Raw genomic sequence first — 15,482 nt, 5'->3', positions numbered from 1 at the left:
TTGGACTTGCATCTGAACTTTGACTAGGCCATTCTAATGCATGAATATGCTTGGATATAAACCATTCCAGCTCTGGCTGGAGGTTCAGGGTGAAGGAGAACCTCCACTCCGCTCTCAGGTCCAACTGGGTTTCTCCCAGGATTGTCCTTCATCTCCACAGCATGATGCTGCCACCACTATGTTCAATAGCAGTCTTACCTCCCACACACAAGTTTATTAGAATAACACACTTCAGCTTTAATGCAATTCAAAGTTCTTTACATGATAAAAATATAAACAATGATGAACAAAAAACATTTCTTCACAGGAGCAAAATAAAGAAGTAACAAATAGTTGAAATCATACTAGATTTAATTGGTGTTTTATTATTATTAGTGCTATGTTTGTCTCTCTGATTTAAAGGAACTCAGTGTTTCAGCTGTTTTGCAGTTATCTGGAAGTTTGCTCCAGATTTACAGTACTTAGAAGCTGAAAACTGCTTCTTTATGTCCAGTCTGTGTAGTTGGGATGGGAAGACACTTTGGATTCACTCAGTTTTATTTGCCGCTGTCAGAATACAAGTGCCCTTTTCAGATTTTTAGCTGTAGAAATATTAGAGAGCCATGTATGGTTTTCCTTCCACATCAGTTACTTGCTGCTTTTTTTTTTTCTCATGTAGCATGTTTACATAAAAACCAGTTTAAGGGTTGTGTTTTGTGGCCCAGACTGAAGTCGGTGTGTTTTTTCTCTTCCCCTGCAGCCGATCCCTTACTGGCTCTACAAACTGCACGGCCTGAACATCAACTACAACTGTGAGATCTGTGGAAACTACACCTACAGAGGACCCAAGGCCTTCCAGAGGCACTTTGCAGTACGCGTTTCCTTCTGTGAAAAGAATTCTTATAAATGATTACAGTAAGATCAAGGTTTTATTTTTTCAGTATTATTTTTTGTCTGTGTAGGAGTGGCGGCATGCACATGGAATGCGCTGCCTAGGAATCCCCAACACGGCTCATTTCGCTAATGTCACACAGATAGAGGACGCCGTCTCCTGTAAGTCCGTTCCTTCAGTCGGTGCCGTGTCCGTCTGTCTGAGACCGGTGTTAACTGCTGATGTGTTTGTGTTCAGTGTGGGCGAAGCTAAAGTCCCAGAAGGCGTCGGAGCGGTGGCAGCCGGACACAGAGGTAAGCACAAAGCCCTCTGGACAGAATGTGATGCAGTCTGACTCCTTCACTCGTGTCCTGCGTTGTGTCCCCTCAGGAGGAGTACGAGGACTCCATTGGAAATGTGGTCAACAAGAAGACGTACGAGGATCTGAAGAGACAGGGCCTGCTGTAGACGGACAGCACGACTCTGAGATGCTTCCTTTTTTTTAAAAATCTATTTACTCCTGTTGTTTTATGTCTTAAGTAGTTCTGTTATTTTCCAGACAACTTTTCTCCAGTTTGTAACATGTGAACCTTTGATGATTTCAATAAACCGAGGACTTTGAGTCCCTGTCATTCCTAAACGTTGTTCTGTCCTGGGAGCCTGATGAGCCCCAGGATTCTGATTATGTGTCTCAAAGACAGGCAAAATTTGATTAAATTGTTTTTCAGTTATGTGTTTCTTACCCAACCAAATATGCTAAGATTAGTTCATGTTCCAGCTCTTAATGTTTCATTGGCTCTAAATCAACAATGTCTCTGAAGACAACCAAAGGAGCAAAATGTTACTCTGCAGCTGTTTTCATGTGGTCTCCACAAGGTGGGGCTCTTGTGTTACTGTTACTGTGGACAACAGAAGATATTATGTGATGTCCTACAATTTAAAGCAGATGTTTGCAAACACAGCATGGAAAGAGGCATCTTATGTTTTACTGTCTGGAGTTAAATCAAATCAGTTATTTTAGTTCAGTTAGACTGATCAGAATTATTTCTATTTGCAAAAATCAAAGAGATGAGAGAAAGATGTCAGATTTATTTATAAATGTCTTCAAGATCAGAGGTTTACATACAGAATGATTACTGTCTCTTTAAGCGACGAGGGAAAGCCCAGATGATGATGTCATGGTTTTGGAAACCACTGATACAGAGATATTAGAATTAATAGGAGGCACACCTGTGGAAGTATTTGAAGGTCTCACCTGGAACTCATTTCTTTCTGGTTTGACATGATTTGGAAGTCAGTAGAAATCAGCCCAGGTACCAGGAAGAGAACCAGGAGCTGATCCAGTCTGGTTCTTCCTTTGGAGTAACCTACAGATGCCTGACCTGACAGCATCATGTTCATCTGTTCAACTGACATGATGGGAATGTCTAACCATCATGGCGCTCAGGAAGGAAATGGGTTCTGTTCCAAAATGTCCAAATCAACCCCAGAACAAAAGACAAAGGATGATGAAACGGGTTAGACAGATTCACTATCCACAGTGAACCGTGTCCTGAAAGGCCACTCAGTGAGGAGGAAGCCACCAGTTCCTCCTGTTAGCAGCGTCTCTACCGGGCTCTAAATGTGTTAGTGAATTGATCTAACGAACGTTACCAGAATAGAGCTTCCCTGTCTTCAAGAACAGAGAACATCTCCTACTCATAGTATCTACCTTTGGTGTTAAGCATATTAGTAGCTTAGAATTTGGCTTGTGAGCTTTTCTTCCTGAACCTGCTCCACCTTTTCTGTACTTCCCTCTTTACCTGTCCTCTATTTCTACATTGTCTCCTCTGACAAACAGTAGCATCTAAGTAGATTGTGGTTAGGTTGGATAATAACTGCATGGACTAAAGTTTAATATTTTTGATCGGACACCTCACTCACTTTACAAAGAAGTGGGAAGGCAGATTCAGATACTTGGAGAACCATTAGTGAAGCAGCTGGTGCTCACATAGAAGAGTAATTGGGGAAGCTGTCTGTGCATTGCCATGGTGTTTAGCCTTTGAGGTGCAGCCAGAGATGTAAGGAAAGTTAAGATGAGCTATGGGTGTGTATATTTGGGTAGCCATCCTCATCCATGTATTAAAGGAGACAGAGCTGAGGAGGTGTGTGTGTGTGTGTGTAGGTGTGTGCGTGTGTGAGCTCTGATCGAGTAACACTGGTTCTGTCTGGAAGAATGGCTTGAAACCCCAAACATTCATATTACTTTAAGATACATTACAGTTCTACCAAACCCGGAGGAAATGGATTGAAACTTCTGGCTTTGAAGAAACTTTATTCTGACATTTAGCAAACAGAAAAAATGTTGATGATCCTAACTGAGGTAAAACAGAAAAGTTTGATCTGATTTAATGCCAGACAATGAGAAGTAAAAGATAAGTCATTTTATACAGTGTATGTACGTATCTGTTTTCAATCAGCTGTGTTGTGTGGTAATGAGTGATGAGGAAACTCAGAAAGGTTACATGGTTCTTAAAATGTGTCGCCGTGTTTAGAGTTGAGCTCTACCAGCTGGAAGAAAGATGGAACTGACCAGGGAAGCAGACTTTAACCTGCCTACATCTCACTCTCTCAAACTGTGGCTTCCTATCCTCCAACATTAAACTCTTTCAGGTGACAATAAATACAAGTCCTCCAACAGTAAACAGACATTTTAATTGATCATAAAGAAAGTACAAGAAATAACAGTCTTTATTTTAGTAAAATAGGGAAGGAAAAAACAGCTTCTCTTTGTAACTGTACTTTTTTTTAAGTTTACAAAGAAATACTGAGCAGAAAATGTTGGTGAGATAAATCACCAGGGTCAACAGTCAGAAGGAGCTCAAATACTGAGACTCACAGTGATCCTCAAAGCCTCCACCAGGCAGATGAAGCCTTGTTCACATCAGCCACTTGTCCTTCTCCTTGTTGAAGGTCTCGGCCCACTGACGAGTAAGCTGTAAATAATGGTCTGCTTGGTTTGGTAAGTAGTCCAAATATAAACCCGCCATTGTCTTCTTGGGTACAGCCCTTTCTATCTGAGTGCCTTCATGCCATTGGTTGAAGGAAGTGATGGTGACGATTTCTGGTCTGACAGACAGAGCCGCCTGTAGGGAGGTCTCATAGTAACGCCCGTTGACCCGGTTTCTGGTGTTGTGGTTGTTCCACGGTCGCACGGCTGTATCCACGTAGCCCGGACCGACGCTGGGGATAAACAGCAGGTTGTTTGCATCACAGAACTCCTTGATGGCTTTCCAGTTCTGGTGGGAGGAGCCGAATGAGAAACCATTGGAGGCAAAGTAAGTGTACATGCCGTCAAAGCCGCTGGCTAGGATGTCATGCTTGTGGCGCTCCTCCACAACCAGGGCAACAAAAACACCATCGTAAGGCGTCCCTCTGATGCTCTGTGAGCCTTTTGCTGTCAGGAGCTCCGTCCAGGATTCAGGTGGGGTAAGGTAGGAGTCATAGACATAGAACAGTGGCAGGACTTGCCCTGTGGTAGTCCTGAATCTGTAGAAGGCGCCGTGGTTTCCATATCTGAGAAAAACAGAGACAAATGGAATTTCATATGAAGGTAGCTTGAAGTTAAATGGTAAATTTTCCAATCATTTTGACCATTCAAAGCACTTCACATTAATATACTGATACACAAGCAAGTTGGGGTTAAGTGCCTTGAGGTGCCTAGGTGTACATCATGTGGCAGTAGAAAGCTAGAATTGAACCTACAACCTTTGATCACAAGACAAGTAGTCTACCCACAGAGCCACAGCCACCCCACTGGTAATACCACTACTCCTATTAATAGTAGTACTACCTCTCCTACTACATATAATGATAATGATGTTAGTACTAATAATAATGATGTAACTTTTCACAAACTCTTCTATTGTGGCATCTTGTAACACCATGGTGATATCTGTTGTGTGTTTTTGTACCTCTGACATTGGACTGACATAAGAACCTAATGAACGATTAACTGTCGGCTCTTTTTTCCGCGGTAGAAATGTACTTCCCTCTTGAACCTGCACTGACTCTTCGGTAGTTCTTAGTCGTGGTGAAGACACAAAACATCTACAGTCGTCATGACGTCCTACCAGAGCCACAATTCTAAAAACCTCAATTATTACTCTGTCGGCTCACTGATAGAAAATGAGGAACCATCTATATTTAACCAGCTGCTCCTCATCGTCACCCTGTGGCCTTCACCTTCAGTCCTTTAATGCAGAGCTACACCTGTTGGAGGCAAACCCCACCCACCACATACACATACACTGGGAAGGAGCTTACTTGTCAATAATATATTTGATGTTGTCATGCATGCTCTGGTCCGTCCGTCCCTTGTACGGCTGAATGTGAAAGGCCACCTGTGCACAGAGACAGGAGGATGGATTTTCAGTAAAAGCACCAAGTATAAACGAAAGAACCTGGAGAAGACGGAATGTTTCAAATTTGGAAAATGATCATCTTGGTGAAATTTGTTTCAATTGTTGTTATCTGCTAATTGTGTATAGCAGCTTTTAGCTAACTAAAAGCTAAAAGCTGCTATACAGCTTTTAGCTGCTAAAAGCTAAAAGCTTTTAGCAGCTTTTAGCTAACTAAAAGCTGCTATACACAAACTGCTATAGACTATTTTCCTTACTGATATACTGTGTTGTAAATAGTCTTTCTAACTTCAACATAAATTAACATTATGCACACTTTTAAAAAAGTAATCTATCTAAGCTGCACATTCCTGATCATGAGTCAAAACTTCCTCTAATAGCTACACAGTATTTTTATGTGATAACCTTGCACAACATAGCATGATCATTATTCTGGTTGTTATTGTCAATCTTCTTTTGTATATGTTGTTTTAGCAATTTAAGGACATTGTGTCTGAACTAGTATATCTGATGCTGCTGTTACTCCTGAATTTCTCTTTGTGGGATAAGAAAAAATATTTCTATTCTACCATCTGAAAAACAGTAAAAATAGCTGGCCTCCACCTTCAGTCCTTTAATGCAGATATCTGAAGAGGAATAAATACATACCAGTGTGTAAGCAAACTAAAAATTCCTCATTTTTTCCAAGGAGTAACAGAACCTACGTACCAACTGATCCCCACCCTGGGATCTGTTTACCGTAGTCATATCATACCATAGTAAACTGTTCTTTAATCCAAGATAATGTGGTTCTGAGTGGTAAAAGCCAACACAGGGTCTTTTCTGGGTCAACAGATACATGTCATCACATCACCCCAAACATCTGTTCAGACATTATGATACACAGAGAACATCAAAACCTTTTCTAATATTCCACCTCCTTGTTGTTTTTGATTCTAAATCAATGTTGTTTTAAGTGTAACTGAAGCTGGAGGCCAGATGTTCTGAACCACTGGTTGAAAGTCTGAGGCTCTCGCTCTGAACAACTGGACCTGCTGGGATCACAGCTGAAGCCAACCAAACCATCCAACTCCCACAAGATCAACAGTGAGGGGACAAGGGAACAGTAGAGGGGCAGTAATAGAAGATATACAGTAAAAATGAAAGAGATGCAAATTAAAAATGGTACGTTTTAAGGCACAAGTGAGTGTGATTAGGATGGATGGAGACATTAAGCAACCGACCTGCAGCTAAAAACGGTTCTACAAAGTAAAGTCGTACATTTCTTTCTTTGCACTTCACAAGTCTGGTCTACTTTGTGTTAGTTTATCACATAAAACCCTAATAAAATACAAAGAGATTGGAAGTGTTAATGAGACCAGATGTTAGAAAAGTGTAAGGGGTGTGAATACTATTACAAGACTCCGTGTATCAGAGTCAGCATCACCCACAAGCTGAACAGAACCAGAGTTCAGCTCAGGATGAATATTTCTGAGGAACAGAACAGAGAGCCTCCATGTGTGTCATGTGTGTGTGTGTGTATATATATATATATATATATGAGTAATAATAATGACTCTCAGCCTGTTGTCTTAAGATACCAGGAGCCTCTAAGTTCTGCTGCAGCTGCAAACAGAGAACATTCACTGCCCACCGCTTCCTCCAACGGAGGTTGCAAGGTCCTCATAAACAGTTTCCATGGTAACACAGCAGAGTTTAGAGCTGGTGCCCAGGCCTGGCAGCTGCTTTACCTGGTGTGAGATCATTAGATCATGATCCTGTTTGGTTGGATGAACAGGTCCAGCTCTCAGGGACATCCAGGCTCCAGCTGGATCCTGTAGTCGTCCAGTAACTTCCTACATCACTGATCAATGTTAGAGCCGTAAAAACGCTGCAGTTTGGCCTGGTTGAGCGCTACTCAGTGCCTTCAGAGCTTTTCATGCACTGTTTTACACACTCTTAAGTGTGGAAGTTGTTACTGGAGGGAAAAAACTTTTTGTCTTTATTTTAAATGAGTGGATCGCAGTGACAGCTGTTTCACACACATTTTGAGCAGCAGGGGAACCCCATCAGTTGTATTGTTATACAGTCCCATCCAGAACTCACTGTGATGCACTTTGTGTTCTGACATGTTTCTGTCTAACTGAATTGGTTTTATTTAAATGGAGTAGTTCATATTATTTAACGTACCATACTGCTACAAATACACCAGAGTTAGCAAAATGCTAATTTCCATCCCTAATCCCATAAAACAAACAGCACACAAAAACAACATTAATGCATTATCAGAAGAAATACATGAATAAATACAAACTATGTGGGGTTGGGAAAACCCATTTTAGATGCATAAGTCAAATTGGTGGTGTGTTTTAAATTACAAAAACTGAAAATAGTAACTGTAACAGGAAGTTTTTCAAAAGGTAGCTAAGGTTCAGTGATGAATTAATTTAAATTCAGTTTATTTAAATAGCACCAATGCAAAATCAAATATTGTCTCTCGGCCTGTCATGATAACAACATTTGCTGGACGATAAATTGTTCACTGAGAAATAATTTTTTTGTAAAGTACCTTGAGACAACTAGGCCCGTCACAATAATCAATAAATCAAATTAATTACATGATAAATTAAAAGTAAAACAAACTCAATAATTTCCATTGGCATGATTTATCATTTATCTCTTTTATTCCCCTCTTTCTACCAAAAACTGGACTAGACCTTATTTGAAGGAAAATGTTAACAAAGACTTCAAAATTCATTTTATTTGTTGTTTTGTTTATTTATTTTGGATATTTAAAATGTCTTCCAATGTTAAATGTTTATTATAATTTAAAGTTTGCTGATCTTTTACAATGTGCTCTTGCATTATTATTTTGCCATTACCATTATATTACTTAAAAATGGTCTCAAAACAACAATATCATTGTTTATCGCAAAGGGTGATAGGTGGCGCTCTCGCTATGGTAACAATCAACATATTTCAGCTCCTATGACCAATAAAAGGTTTTCTCCAAAAAAGGAAGACTTTCTAAATTGAACCTCATGGCTTCAAATCTGGTGCATCAAAACTGCTGACATTTGGATGAACAAATGATGGGTCTCATTTGTTTTAGTAAAACTGAGGCCAAATGATTAGAGGGAAGAAAACCATGGTGTGATCACAGAGCTTCATTCATTCAGTAAGTAGTCATAAGGTAAAAAACATACCGGTTGTCTCACCAGTTACCTTGATGCTGTGTCTTTGGGCAGCATCCATAACAGCAGGAACCAGGTCCTCAGTGGGCTCCCCATGGTCATCTGCCACCCCAGGTGGGTACCATGACAACACCAGCACTCCTACAAACCCACGGCGTGGAGACAAGAGGAGGACTGTCAGAACCGCATCAGACTGGAATAAATATGAGAAACATCAGCGCAAACCTCAGTAACGTGCAGTAAAATCAACTGGAAAATGTTCTCTCTGTGTCATATGAGCGTCACAAGGCCTTCGTCCTCATATAGCATGCCATATTCCTCCTGGGGGCGCTGTAAAGCACTACACTCACTCGCTTCCTGCAGTTGGACAGAGCGGTCTCCGGTCCGCTTGGCGTTCACATATGTATTGAATCGCATCAGAGTTCACTTCAACTGAACGCAGACCGAGGTTTGTAGACGGACCAGAGTTCACTTTTTTCATTTGCATCAGAGTTTGATTATGCATTCACACCTCCTCAAACAAACCAGAGTTGGCTTAAAGCCGACTAAACCAGGCTGGTAGAATGCCGTCTTCTCTACCAGGCCACTTTCAGCAAAAGTTGATGACTGATTTTGTAATCCTGCCATCAGCAGCCTCCATATTGACTCCTGAAGCAGCTGAGAGGCTCTGGGGCCCAGAATGCCTGCAGGTTCCCTGGTTGCAGAAGTAAAAACTCAAGAGTGGGAGAAACTTGGTGAGGCAGAGGAGGAAGACTCTGGTTGGCATCAGTTCTAGAAGACCGATCAATGAGCAAGAAAGGGTGGAGTGGTGGTCCGAATCATTAGGAAAGTGAACCAAAAAGTGTTAGAAAAGCCTCTCTGGGAAAATCTCTTCCAGGATTCTGGAATGATGGAGCAGAAGGAGCTGCTGAAAGGATCATGGGAGTTTGGAAGTGGAGAGGAATTATGACCAGGTGTCTAAGGTATTTTGTGGTGGATGCTGCGTTACTAGCGTTACTAGCATCCACCACAAGGACGGCTGAAACATGAGCTGTTCCCAATTCTGTGGGCGCCTGGAACTCACTGGAGGAACGTTTAAATCCCTCCAGTCCTGGGAATGCCCTGACATCCCCCAGAATTAGCTGGAGAGTGTTCCTCTGGAGGGAAACATTATGGTTTCCATAGTGACCCTGCCTCAAAAAAAAAAAGAAAAAAAAAAGAAAAGGTGAATATAAGTAAGATATAATTCATATTTTTCATCTGGCTACCTTAGCTATCTGGAAAATGTTGCTATTTAAAGCCAATAACTGAATAATGGTTCTGGGTTTCCAGACTGCAGGTTCTGGTCCTGGACCGGCTCAGTCTGGACAAATGGGACATTTAGTTGAAATGTTTTCCAGATCTGAATAAATATGAAATACATTTTATCTTCAAACTTTATTTTTAAGATAAAATTGCTGAAAAAACCCCCAAAACAAAACAATCCATCCGTAGAAATATTTGGTATAAATCCAAAGAGAATTTGAATATTTGTATTTGTAAAATATGGCAAAGAACTTGGAGCTCTGGAAATTACAATCCATGGAACAAATGAATTGTCCCTGTTGGTTTCTTCAGTGGTTGGTAGAACCTGGATCAGATTGGATCCAGGTGTCTCGACTGGATCGTGTTTTTCTGACGACAAAAACCCATCAGACCTCTGATAAAACATTATAAAAATCCATGGAGATGATTTTTTTTTTTTTTTTTGCTTACATATTCCACTGCTGATGATTTTAGCAGAACTGTGGGTTCATCCAGAAACCGAACCGAACCTCCCAAGAAGCCATGCAGTGTTTACCTGATGCAGCCGCTTCGATCTGCGCCATATGGGACTCCAGCACCTTTGGGTCCCTGGAGCTGTAGGGCCCCAGCTCAGGGTAGAAACTGGAAGCAATGTCCTCCGGAGGAGTGTGTCTGCCCTGAGCGTGGCTGGCGGCGATCTTCGGGTCCCAGTGGGGCACCAGCGGGTGATCCCAGTGGATGTACTGGTTGTCCATGCTGGGGGAGCCGTACCACAGGTAGTAGAAGATGTGGACGTCGTAAAAGATGCTGGAGTCTCGGTCGGATTTGGTGAACACCACCTTGGTGTCGCTGCCGCCGGAGCGGAACTGGCCCGGCGACGCCAGCGCGTCTCTCCCGTCCGGCCGCTTCCTGTCAGACCTCTCCCCGGTGAAGTCCATCCCGGGCGCCAGGTCCGAGAAGCCGTCGCTGGGCTTCAGCGTCCTGAGCCCCATCATGGTCCCGAAGATGAAGAGTGTGAAGAGGAAGAGGGCGACGATGGCCTTCCTGCGCATCCGCGTCATGGCCGCTGTCCGTGGTGCTGCCGCAGGAGAACACAGCGCAGTCCGCCGCCTCGTCGCGCGCCGCGCTCACCGTTCCCCTCGCATCAGCAGCGCGAGCCTCAGCAGATAGCCTCCCGCGTCCGTCCCGGAAACAGCCACCAGCCGGGCCCCCGCTGGCCTGTCCCCCATCGAGCTGCTGCGGTCCGTCTTTCTGTCAGGGAGGCTGCATTTGTTTGTGTGACGGAAGCGGCAGGGCGGATTAAGGCCGACCGGAAACAGTCAGCCAGTGGTGGTCGGTTAATGGAGGAAGAGGAGGAGCTTCATGGCATCTATCTCTGAGACACAGTATCTAGTTTCTGGTAAGTATTTTGGAAATTCACACACAGACATTTTGTAACAGCTACCAACCAACCCTGTTCTCCTCTACCACCACAACAGCTGTTAAACAGAGAATGTGGACTAGAAATCATTTTTCTGTCATCATTTTGTTGCCCCTGTTCAGCGCCCACTAAAGTGCCCTTTAATTATAAGCTCCAAGTCTTTAAGTGTGGATGACATATTTGCCATCACCCTAATCTTGAATTACTTTAGAAACTTAAAACCTTCTTTTTCTCTATCATGGGCTATAGTTCAACCATTTTAATGAGAAACTCATATGTTAAACACTCATTTAAAAAAATAAAAGTCATGTAAAAAAATCAACAACAAAATCAAACCTGAATCTGGAGATTTCTTGTGTTTTAAAACTGAACACTGTCTTATAACTTGAAATAATAAACTAGCAATATAACTGAACATGTCAGTGCTGAAGGAATGTGAACAGAAGGGGATCTGATTTCACTGAATGTACAAACTGACAATATGTTTCCTTCAGGTAACTGAAGAACTGGGAGAATGTGACTTTCTCACACCAGTATGAGGGACTGAAGCCAAATGTTCACCATTTTGTAAATGATGTCAATAAAAAAAATAAACAGAGTTTTCACACAAATAAAAATATTCCTGCAAGAGTGACACTAATCACCTCTCCTACAACCTGTTTATATCTAGATGTGTTTCAGGGATTCATTTTCTTGATTTGAGGGAAAAAGAAGCTCTTTACTTTGAAATATGTTGGTAATCTTTTCTGAATTACAACAACACACATGTTAAATTAATTTCTTCCCTGATGTGACTGTGATTCAATACAGTCAAATATCAGCTTCTAGAGTTTAGGGTTATTAGGGCTGAAGTTGATGGAACTCTTACTAAGTCAACCAAATCCAGAGCTGAGTTTTCATGATATTTTAATGGGAAGTTACCTTAAATAGCTGTGCTTTTTGCTCTTGTGTAATTTAAAGATGCTCCTAATTTTTGGGAAAAGCTTCCAACCTAGAATTGGAGAACTGACTTTTAGAAATCCAACCACTGTCAGCATCCAGGCTGCAGTTATAGAAAACAAAAACTGAACTTTTTCTCCTCCTGGTGGCGAGATGCAGCAACTTCACCTTAAGGTCTGATTAAAATAAAAGCGCATCAAATTTAATGGGCTTTCAATATAACTATTGTATTGTGATAACTGATGACTGGCTTTATCAATTGGAGGAAGACATAATAATGATGTGTTAGACTATCAGTAGGAAAATTCCTGGCAGCAAAGCATAGAAACACACCAGGATAAACAAATTATTAAAGAAACTAACTGAACCTCACAATGAAAGACATTCAGTTGGATGAAACATTTTAGGCATCCCTCAGTGGTTTACTACACACAAATTACTAAAGTTTTTCTTTTTTTACTGTTGTAACCATTAAACAATCTCCCCAATGTGTCTCCATCATATAAGTGAAGACACTTATATGGTGGAAAAAGAAGCTCTTTACTTTGAAATCTTTTGGTAATCTTTTCTGAATTACAACACACATGTTGTTGTAATTCCATATATATGGTGGAGACACCACTTACATTGTGTCTCCACCATATAAGTGGAGACAAATTGTTGATGTTACCATTATAAAGTAAGTATTGGCAAAGATCAATGTAATTTTCACAGGTGGCTGAAAGTAACTAAAAAAGTTACTTTTAATGTAACTTAGTTACTTTACAAATCAAGTAATCAGTAACTTAAGTTACTTTTTCAAGGAGTAATCAGTAATCCGATTAGTTACTTTTTCAAAATAACTATGCCATCCCTGCACACTGTACATAAAGCTAAATGCTAAATAATTACATGACTGAATTGTTGAAACCATAAACCTGTTTTTAATGAGATTAATAAATAAATCATTGAACTCTTCCTTTTTTATATATATTGTTGTGGCATTTAGAAATAATTTAGATAAATCTGACTAAAATCAAGAGAACGTCAACAGTGAGAAAAAAGTTTGACGTCTTTATTTCATGTGTATGTAATCTTCTGGTTCCAACTGTATTAATTCCGTGTTTTCTTTTCTTTTGGGGATCAATAAAGTATTTTGGAATCTAATTCCTACAGAGGCATATCAGCTGAATGCATCACACACCAACAGATCTGGTCCATCTTCCGACAGGGAATCTGCTGGATTGGAAAATGTTGGAAATCTTCCAGTTAAATATCAACTGGGATCACACAGAGACAGATGTATCAGTAAATAGGACACTAACTTTAAGTTAGTGAAACAAAGCTACGCATGTGAGCGATAATGGAATTTTGGAAGATCTTGATTGATGCTTAGATGTGAAGCTGATCTTATTCACGGATCTTAACTTGGCAAAGGTCTAAAAATCAGCCACTGTTCTTTCACATCATGTCTGCATATTTACAGTTTAACAATAATTACCCCACTGTTGCCAACTCAGCAACTTTCTTGCTATATTCAGCAACATTAGACAAAAAAACAAAAAAAAAACAAAAAAAAAGCATCGGCCAAAATCAGAATGGACTGACCAGACATTTTTCAGATCAGTAATCGGCCAGAAAACCAAGTGTTGCACCCCTGTTCTTTAGTTCTTCATGAATTCAGACACCAGTCCTGAACAGTGTGTTCATGGCTGCAGACAGACTACTCACCAAGGGTCACACATTTGTAAAGGGTCCACAGTAACAGGTTTATTTGATTCAAACTTAAACTGTGAATCTGAACACCATTTGGTGACTACAATGTCCAGCTGGAAGGTGGGGGGCAGAGCCAGTATGGTTTATGGTGATCTTGGGTCAGCGCTCTCTAGAATAGGAACATTGAATGATGGTTTAAAAATAAAATAAAAAAAAAATCCCCTCTTATTTCCAGAATGCCCCAATCACACAGAGAGGACAGGAGACATCATCCATGTTGTACATTTGTTTTTTCCCCACAAGACCACAAACAGGCCAATGACAAACACTTTTCACCATCCTCACATCCCGACTGAAGCCATTGTAACAATTTACACAATCAGGCTCTAAAAACAGAGCACATCACCTCATATATACAGCCTCATCAGTCCCGTTGATCCTTTACAGTATTTACACATGTGCAAAACTAAATACAGTAAGTCAGAAGGAAAGGGGCGTCTAATAAAGACCTGACAGGAAGCCATGTCTTCTTCCACGACGTCTTCTCCAGAAGGTGAGCAGCAGAAACATCTCTACCCATCATCCTCTGCTCGATGGGTGGCCTACTTTACTTTAATCTTTGCTGCTTGTACTGAAAGCCGCAGTAAACGTTGCATTGTCCGAAGCACCAGATGTCCTGCATGGAGACGTGTAACTGAATGAGAGAAGGAATAAAAGGCCAACTTGGAGATGAATGGAAGGAAATTCATTTTTCTACCACAGCAAAGGAACCGCTAACACTGGCTGACCTTTCTGGCTTCCTGTAGAAATATGTTGAAGTATTACATTTAATAGAACAAAAAAGGGTCTCCAGCATGATCCTCTGCCAAGTTCTGCAACAACCTAACAGGCTTTGGATTAGCTGCTAAGGAGATTGATCCAAATGGATTACTGGAAAACTGAGAGCCAAAGGAGATGCTGCGCGGTGACGGGGAGACGAGACCGAGTCAAACAGCAGCTTTGTGGAAGGAGAGTTCCTCTGGCTCATGGAGGAGCCCCCACCCTCATGGTTAGGGCTGCTGCAGCAATACAACACTGTCATCAGCCGATCCTGCATCGCAGTCCTCCACATCACGCAGCAGGGACAAATACAGATTGCTAAATAAAAGTGCTTTCACTGCGTCCCGGCATGTTGAACACATTCAGTCTGGAACGGGCTCAGACGGGATTATTCATGTCGCTGCCGCTACAGGACAGGCGGCTTCTACTTCACATTATCAAGCAGCTTCTGAAGAAACACTGGAGTTGGAGAGTCACTTTTTTAACCTTCATGGATCATTCGGATCTACTGCAGCTACTTACAGGCTCCAACGTTGTGCTCAGCAAAGCAACTTGGACTCTTCAACCTGAGGCTAAAAGAACCAGCAGCTTAAACCTCTTCACCAGGAGAGAAACTCTCTTCTAGAGATGCACTAAGAAACTGGCTGGTGAACAATTTTTTTGTCCTGATCATTGAACTCGCCATCAGAAACCCAGGCGGTGAGGATTATGTTTGTTGTTACCATAAGATGACTCAAAGTCGGCCATCTTCTGGGTCTGTGTTTTAAAATCTGGTCAGAAGCAGTAGATCTGTTTATATTTTTTTTAACTCGTCCACCGTATTCAGTTCTGTTGCTCACATTGACCTTGGAGGAGATTCATCAAACTGGTGAGGTAAACTGACACTGAAGACACCTGGGGATGGGAAGAGGTCAACAGGTAAT

The 15,482-nt window shown here is 41.4% G+C and overlaps 1 protein-coding gene and 2 long non-coding RNA genes across 3 annotated transcripts in view; 2 read left to right on the top strand and 1 right to left on the bottom strand.

Moving 5' to 3' along the window:
* Positions 1-725: 725 nt before the first annotated feature.
* LOC103142385 (uncharacterized) lies at positions 726-1,490 on the top strand. The gene is made up of 4 exons (XR_476697.2): positions 726-850; positions 942-1,032; positions 1,109-1,164; positions 1,241-1,490. It is a non-coding gene; the product is annotated as an uncharacterized LOC103142385 (long non-coding RNA).
* A 2,034-nt stretch (positions 1,491-3,524) lies between these two features.
* LOC103142384 (glycoprotein endo-alpha-1,2-mannosidase-like protein) lies at positions 3,525-11,066 on the bottom strand. Its single transcript, XM_007558418.2, has 4 exons — positions 10,243-11,066; positions 8,455-8,564; positions 5,156-5,232; positions 3,525-4,405 (listed from the first exon to the last, which is right to left on the bottom strand). Exons 1-4 carry the CDS (start codon positions 10,745-10,747, stop codon positions 3,769-3,771), a joined length of 1,329 nt encoding a protein of 442 aa, XP_007558480.1. The 5' UTR covers positions 10,748-11,066; the 3' UTR covers positions 3,525-3,768.
* A 4,327-nt stretch (positions 11,067-15,393) lies between these two features.
* LOC107836922 (uncharacterized) overlaps positions 15,394-15,482 on the top strand; it is a 16,722-nt gene continuing 16,633 nt past the window's right edge. The window contains exon 1 of the long non-coding RNA XR_001662898.1: positions 15,394-15,469. This is a non-coding gene — a long non-coding RNA (uncharacterized LOC107836922). The remainder of the gene's footprint in view (positions 15,470-15,482) is intronic.

The sequence above is a fragment of the Poecilia formosa genome, unplaced genomic scaffold, assembly GCF_000485575.1.
Source record: "Poecilia formosa unplaced genomic scaffold, Poecilia_formosa-5.1.2 Scaffold96, whole genome shotgun sequence".
NCBI classification, from domain to species: Eukaryota; Metazoa; Chordata; class Actinopteri; order Cyprinodontiformes; family Poeciliidae; genus Poecilia; species Poecilia formosa.
The sequence above is the reverse complement of the archived record's forward strand: the minus strand, read 5'-3'. Positions and strand labels throughout refer to the sequence as shown.

Excerpts from the sequence above, each read along its gene's own strand:
- LOC103142384 (XM_007558418.2), bottom strand. The coding sequence starts at position 10,747 with ATGACGCGGATGCGCAGGAAGGCCATCGTCGCCCTCTTCCTCTTCACA. Across the intron at positions 8,565-10,242 it reads GATCGAAGCGGCTGCATCAG|GAGTGCTGGTGTTGTCATGG; the intron begins GTAAACACTGCA and ends GTGGGTTTGTAG. Across the intron at positions 4,406-5,155 it reads ATCAAATATATTATTGACAA|ATATGGAAACCACGGCGCCT; the intron begins GTAAGCTCCTTC and ends TGTTTTTCTCAG.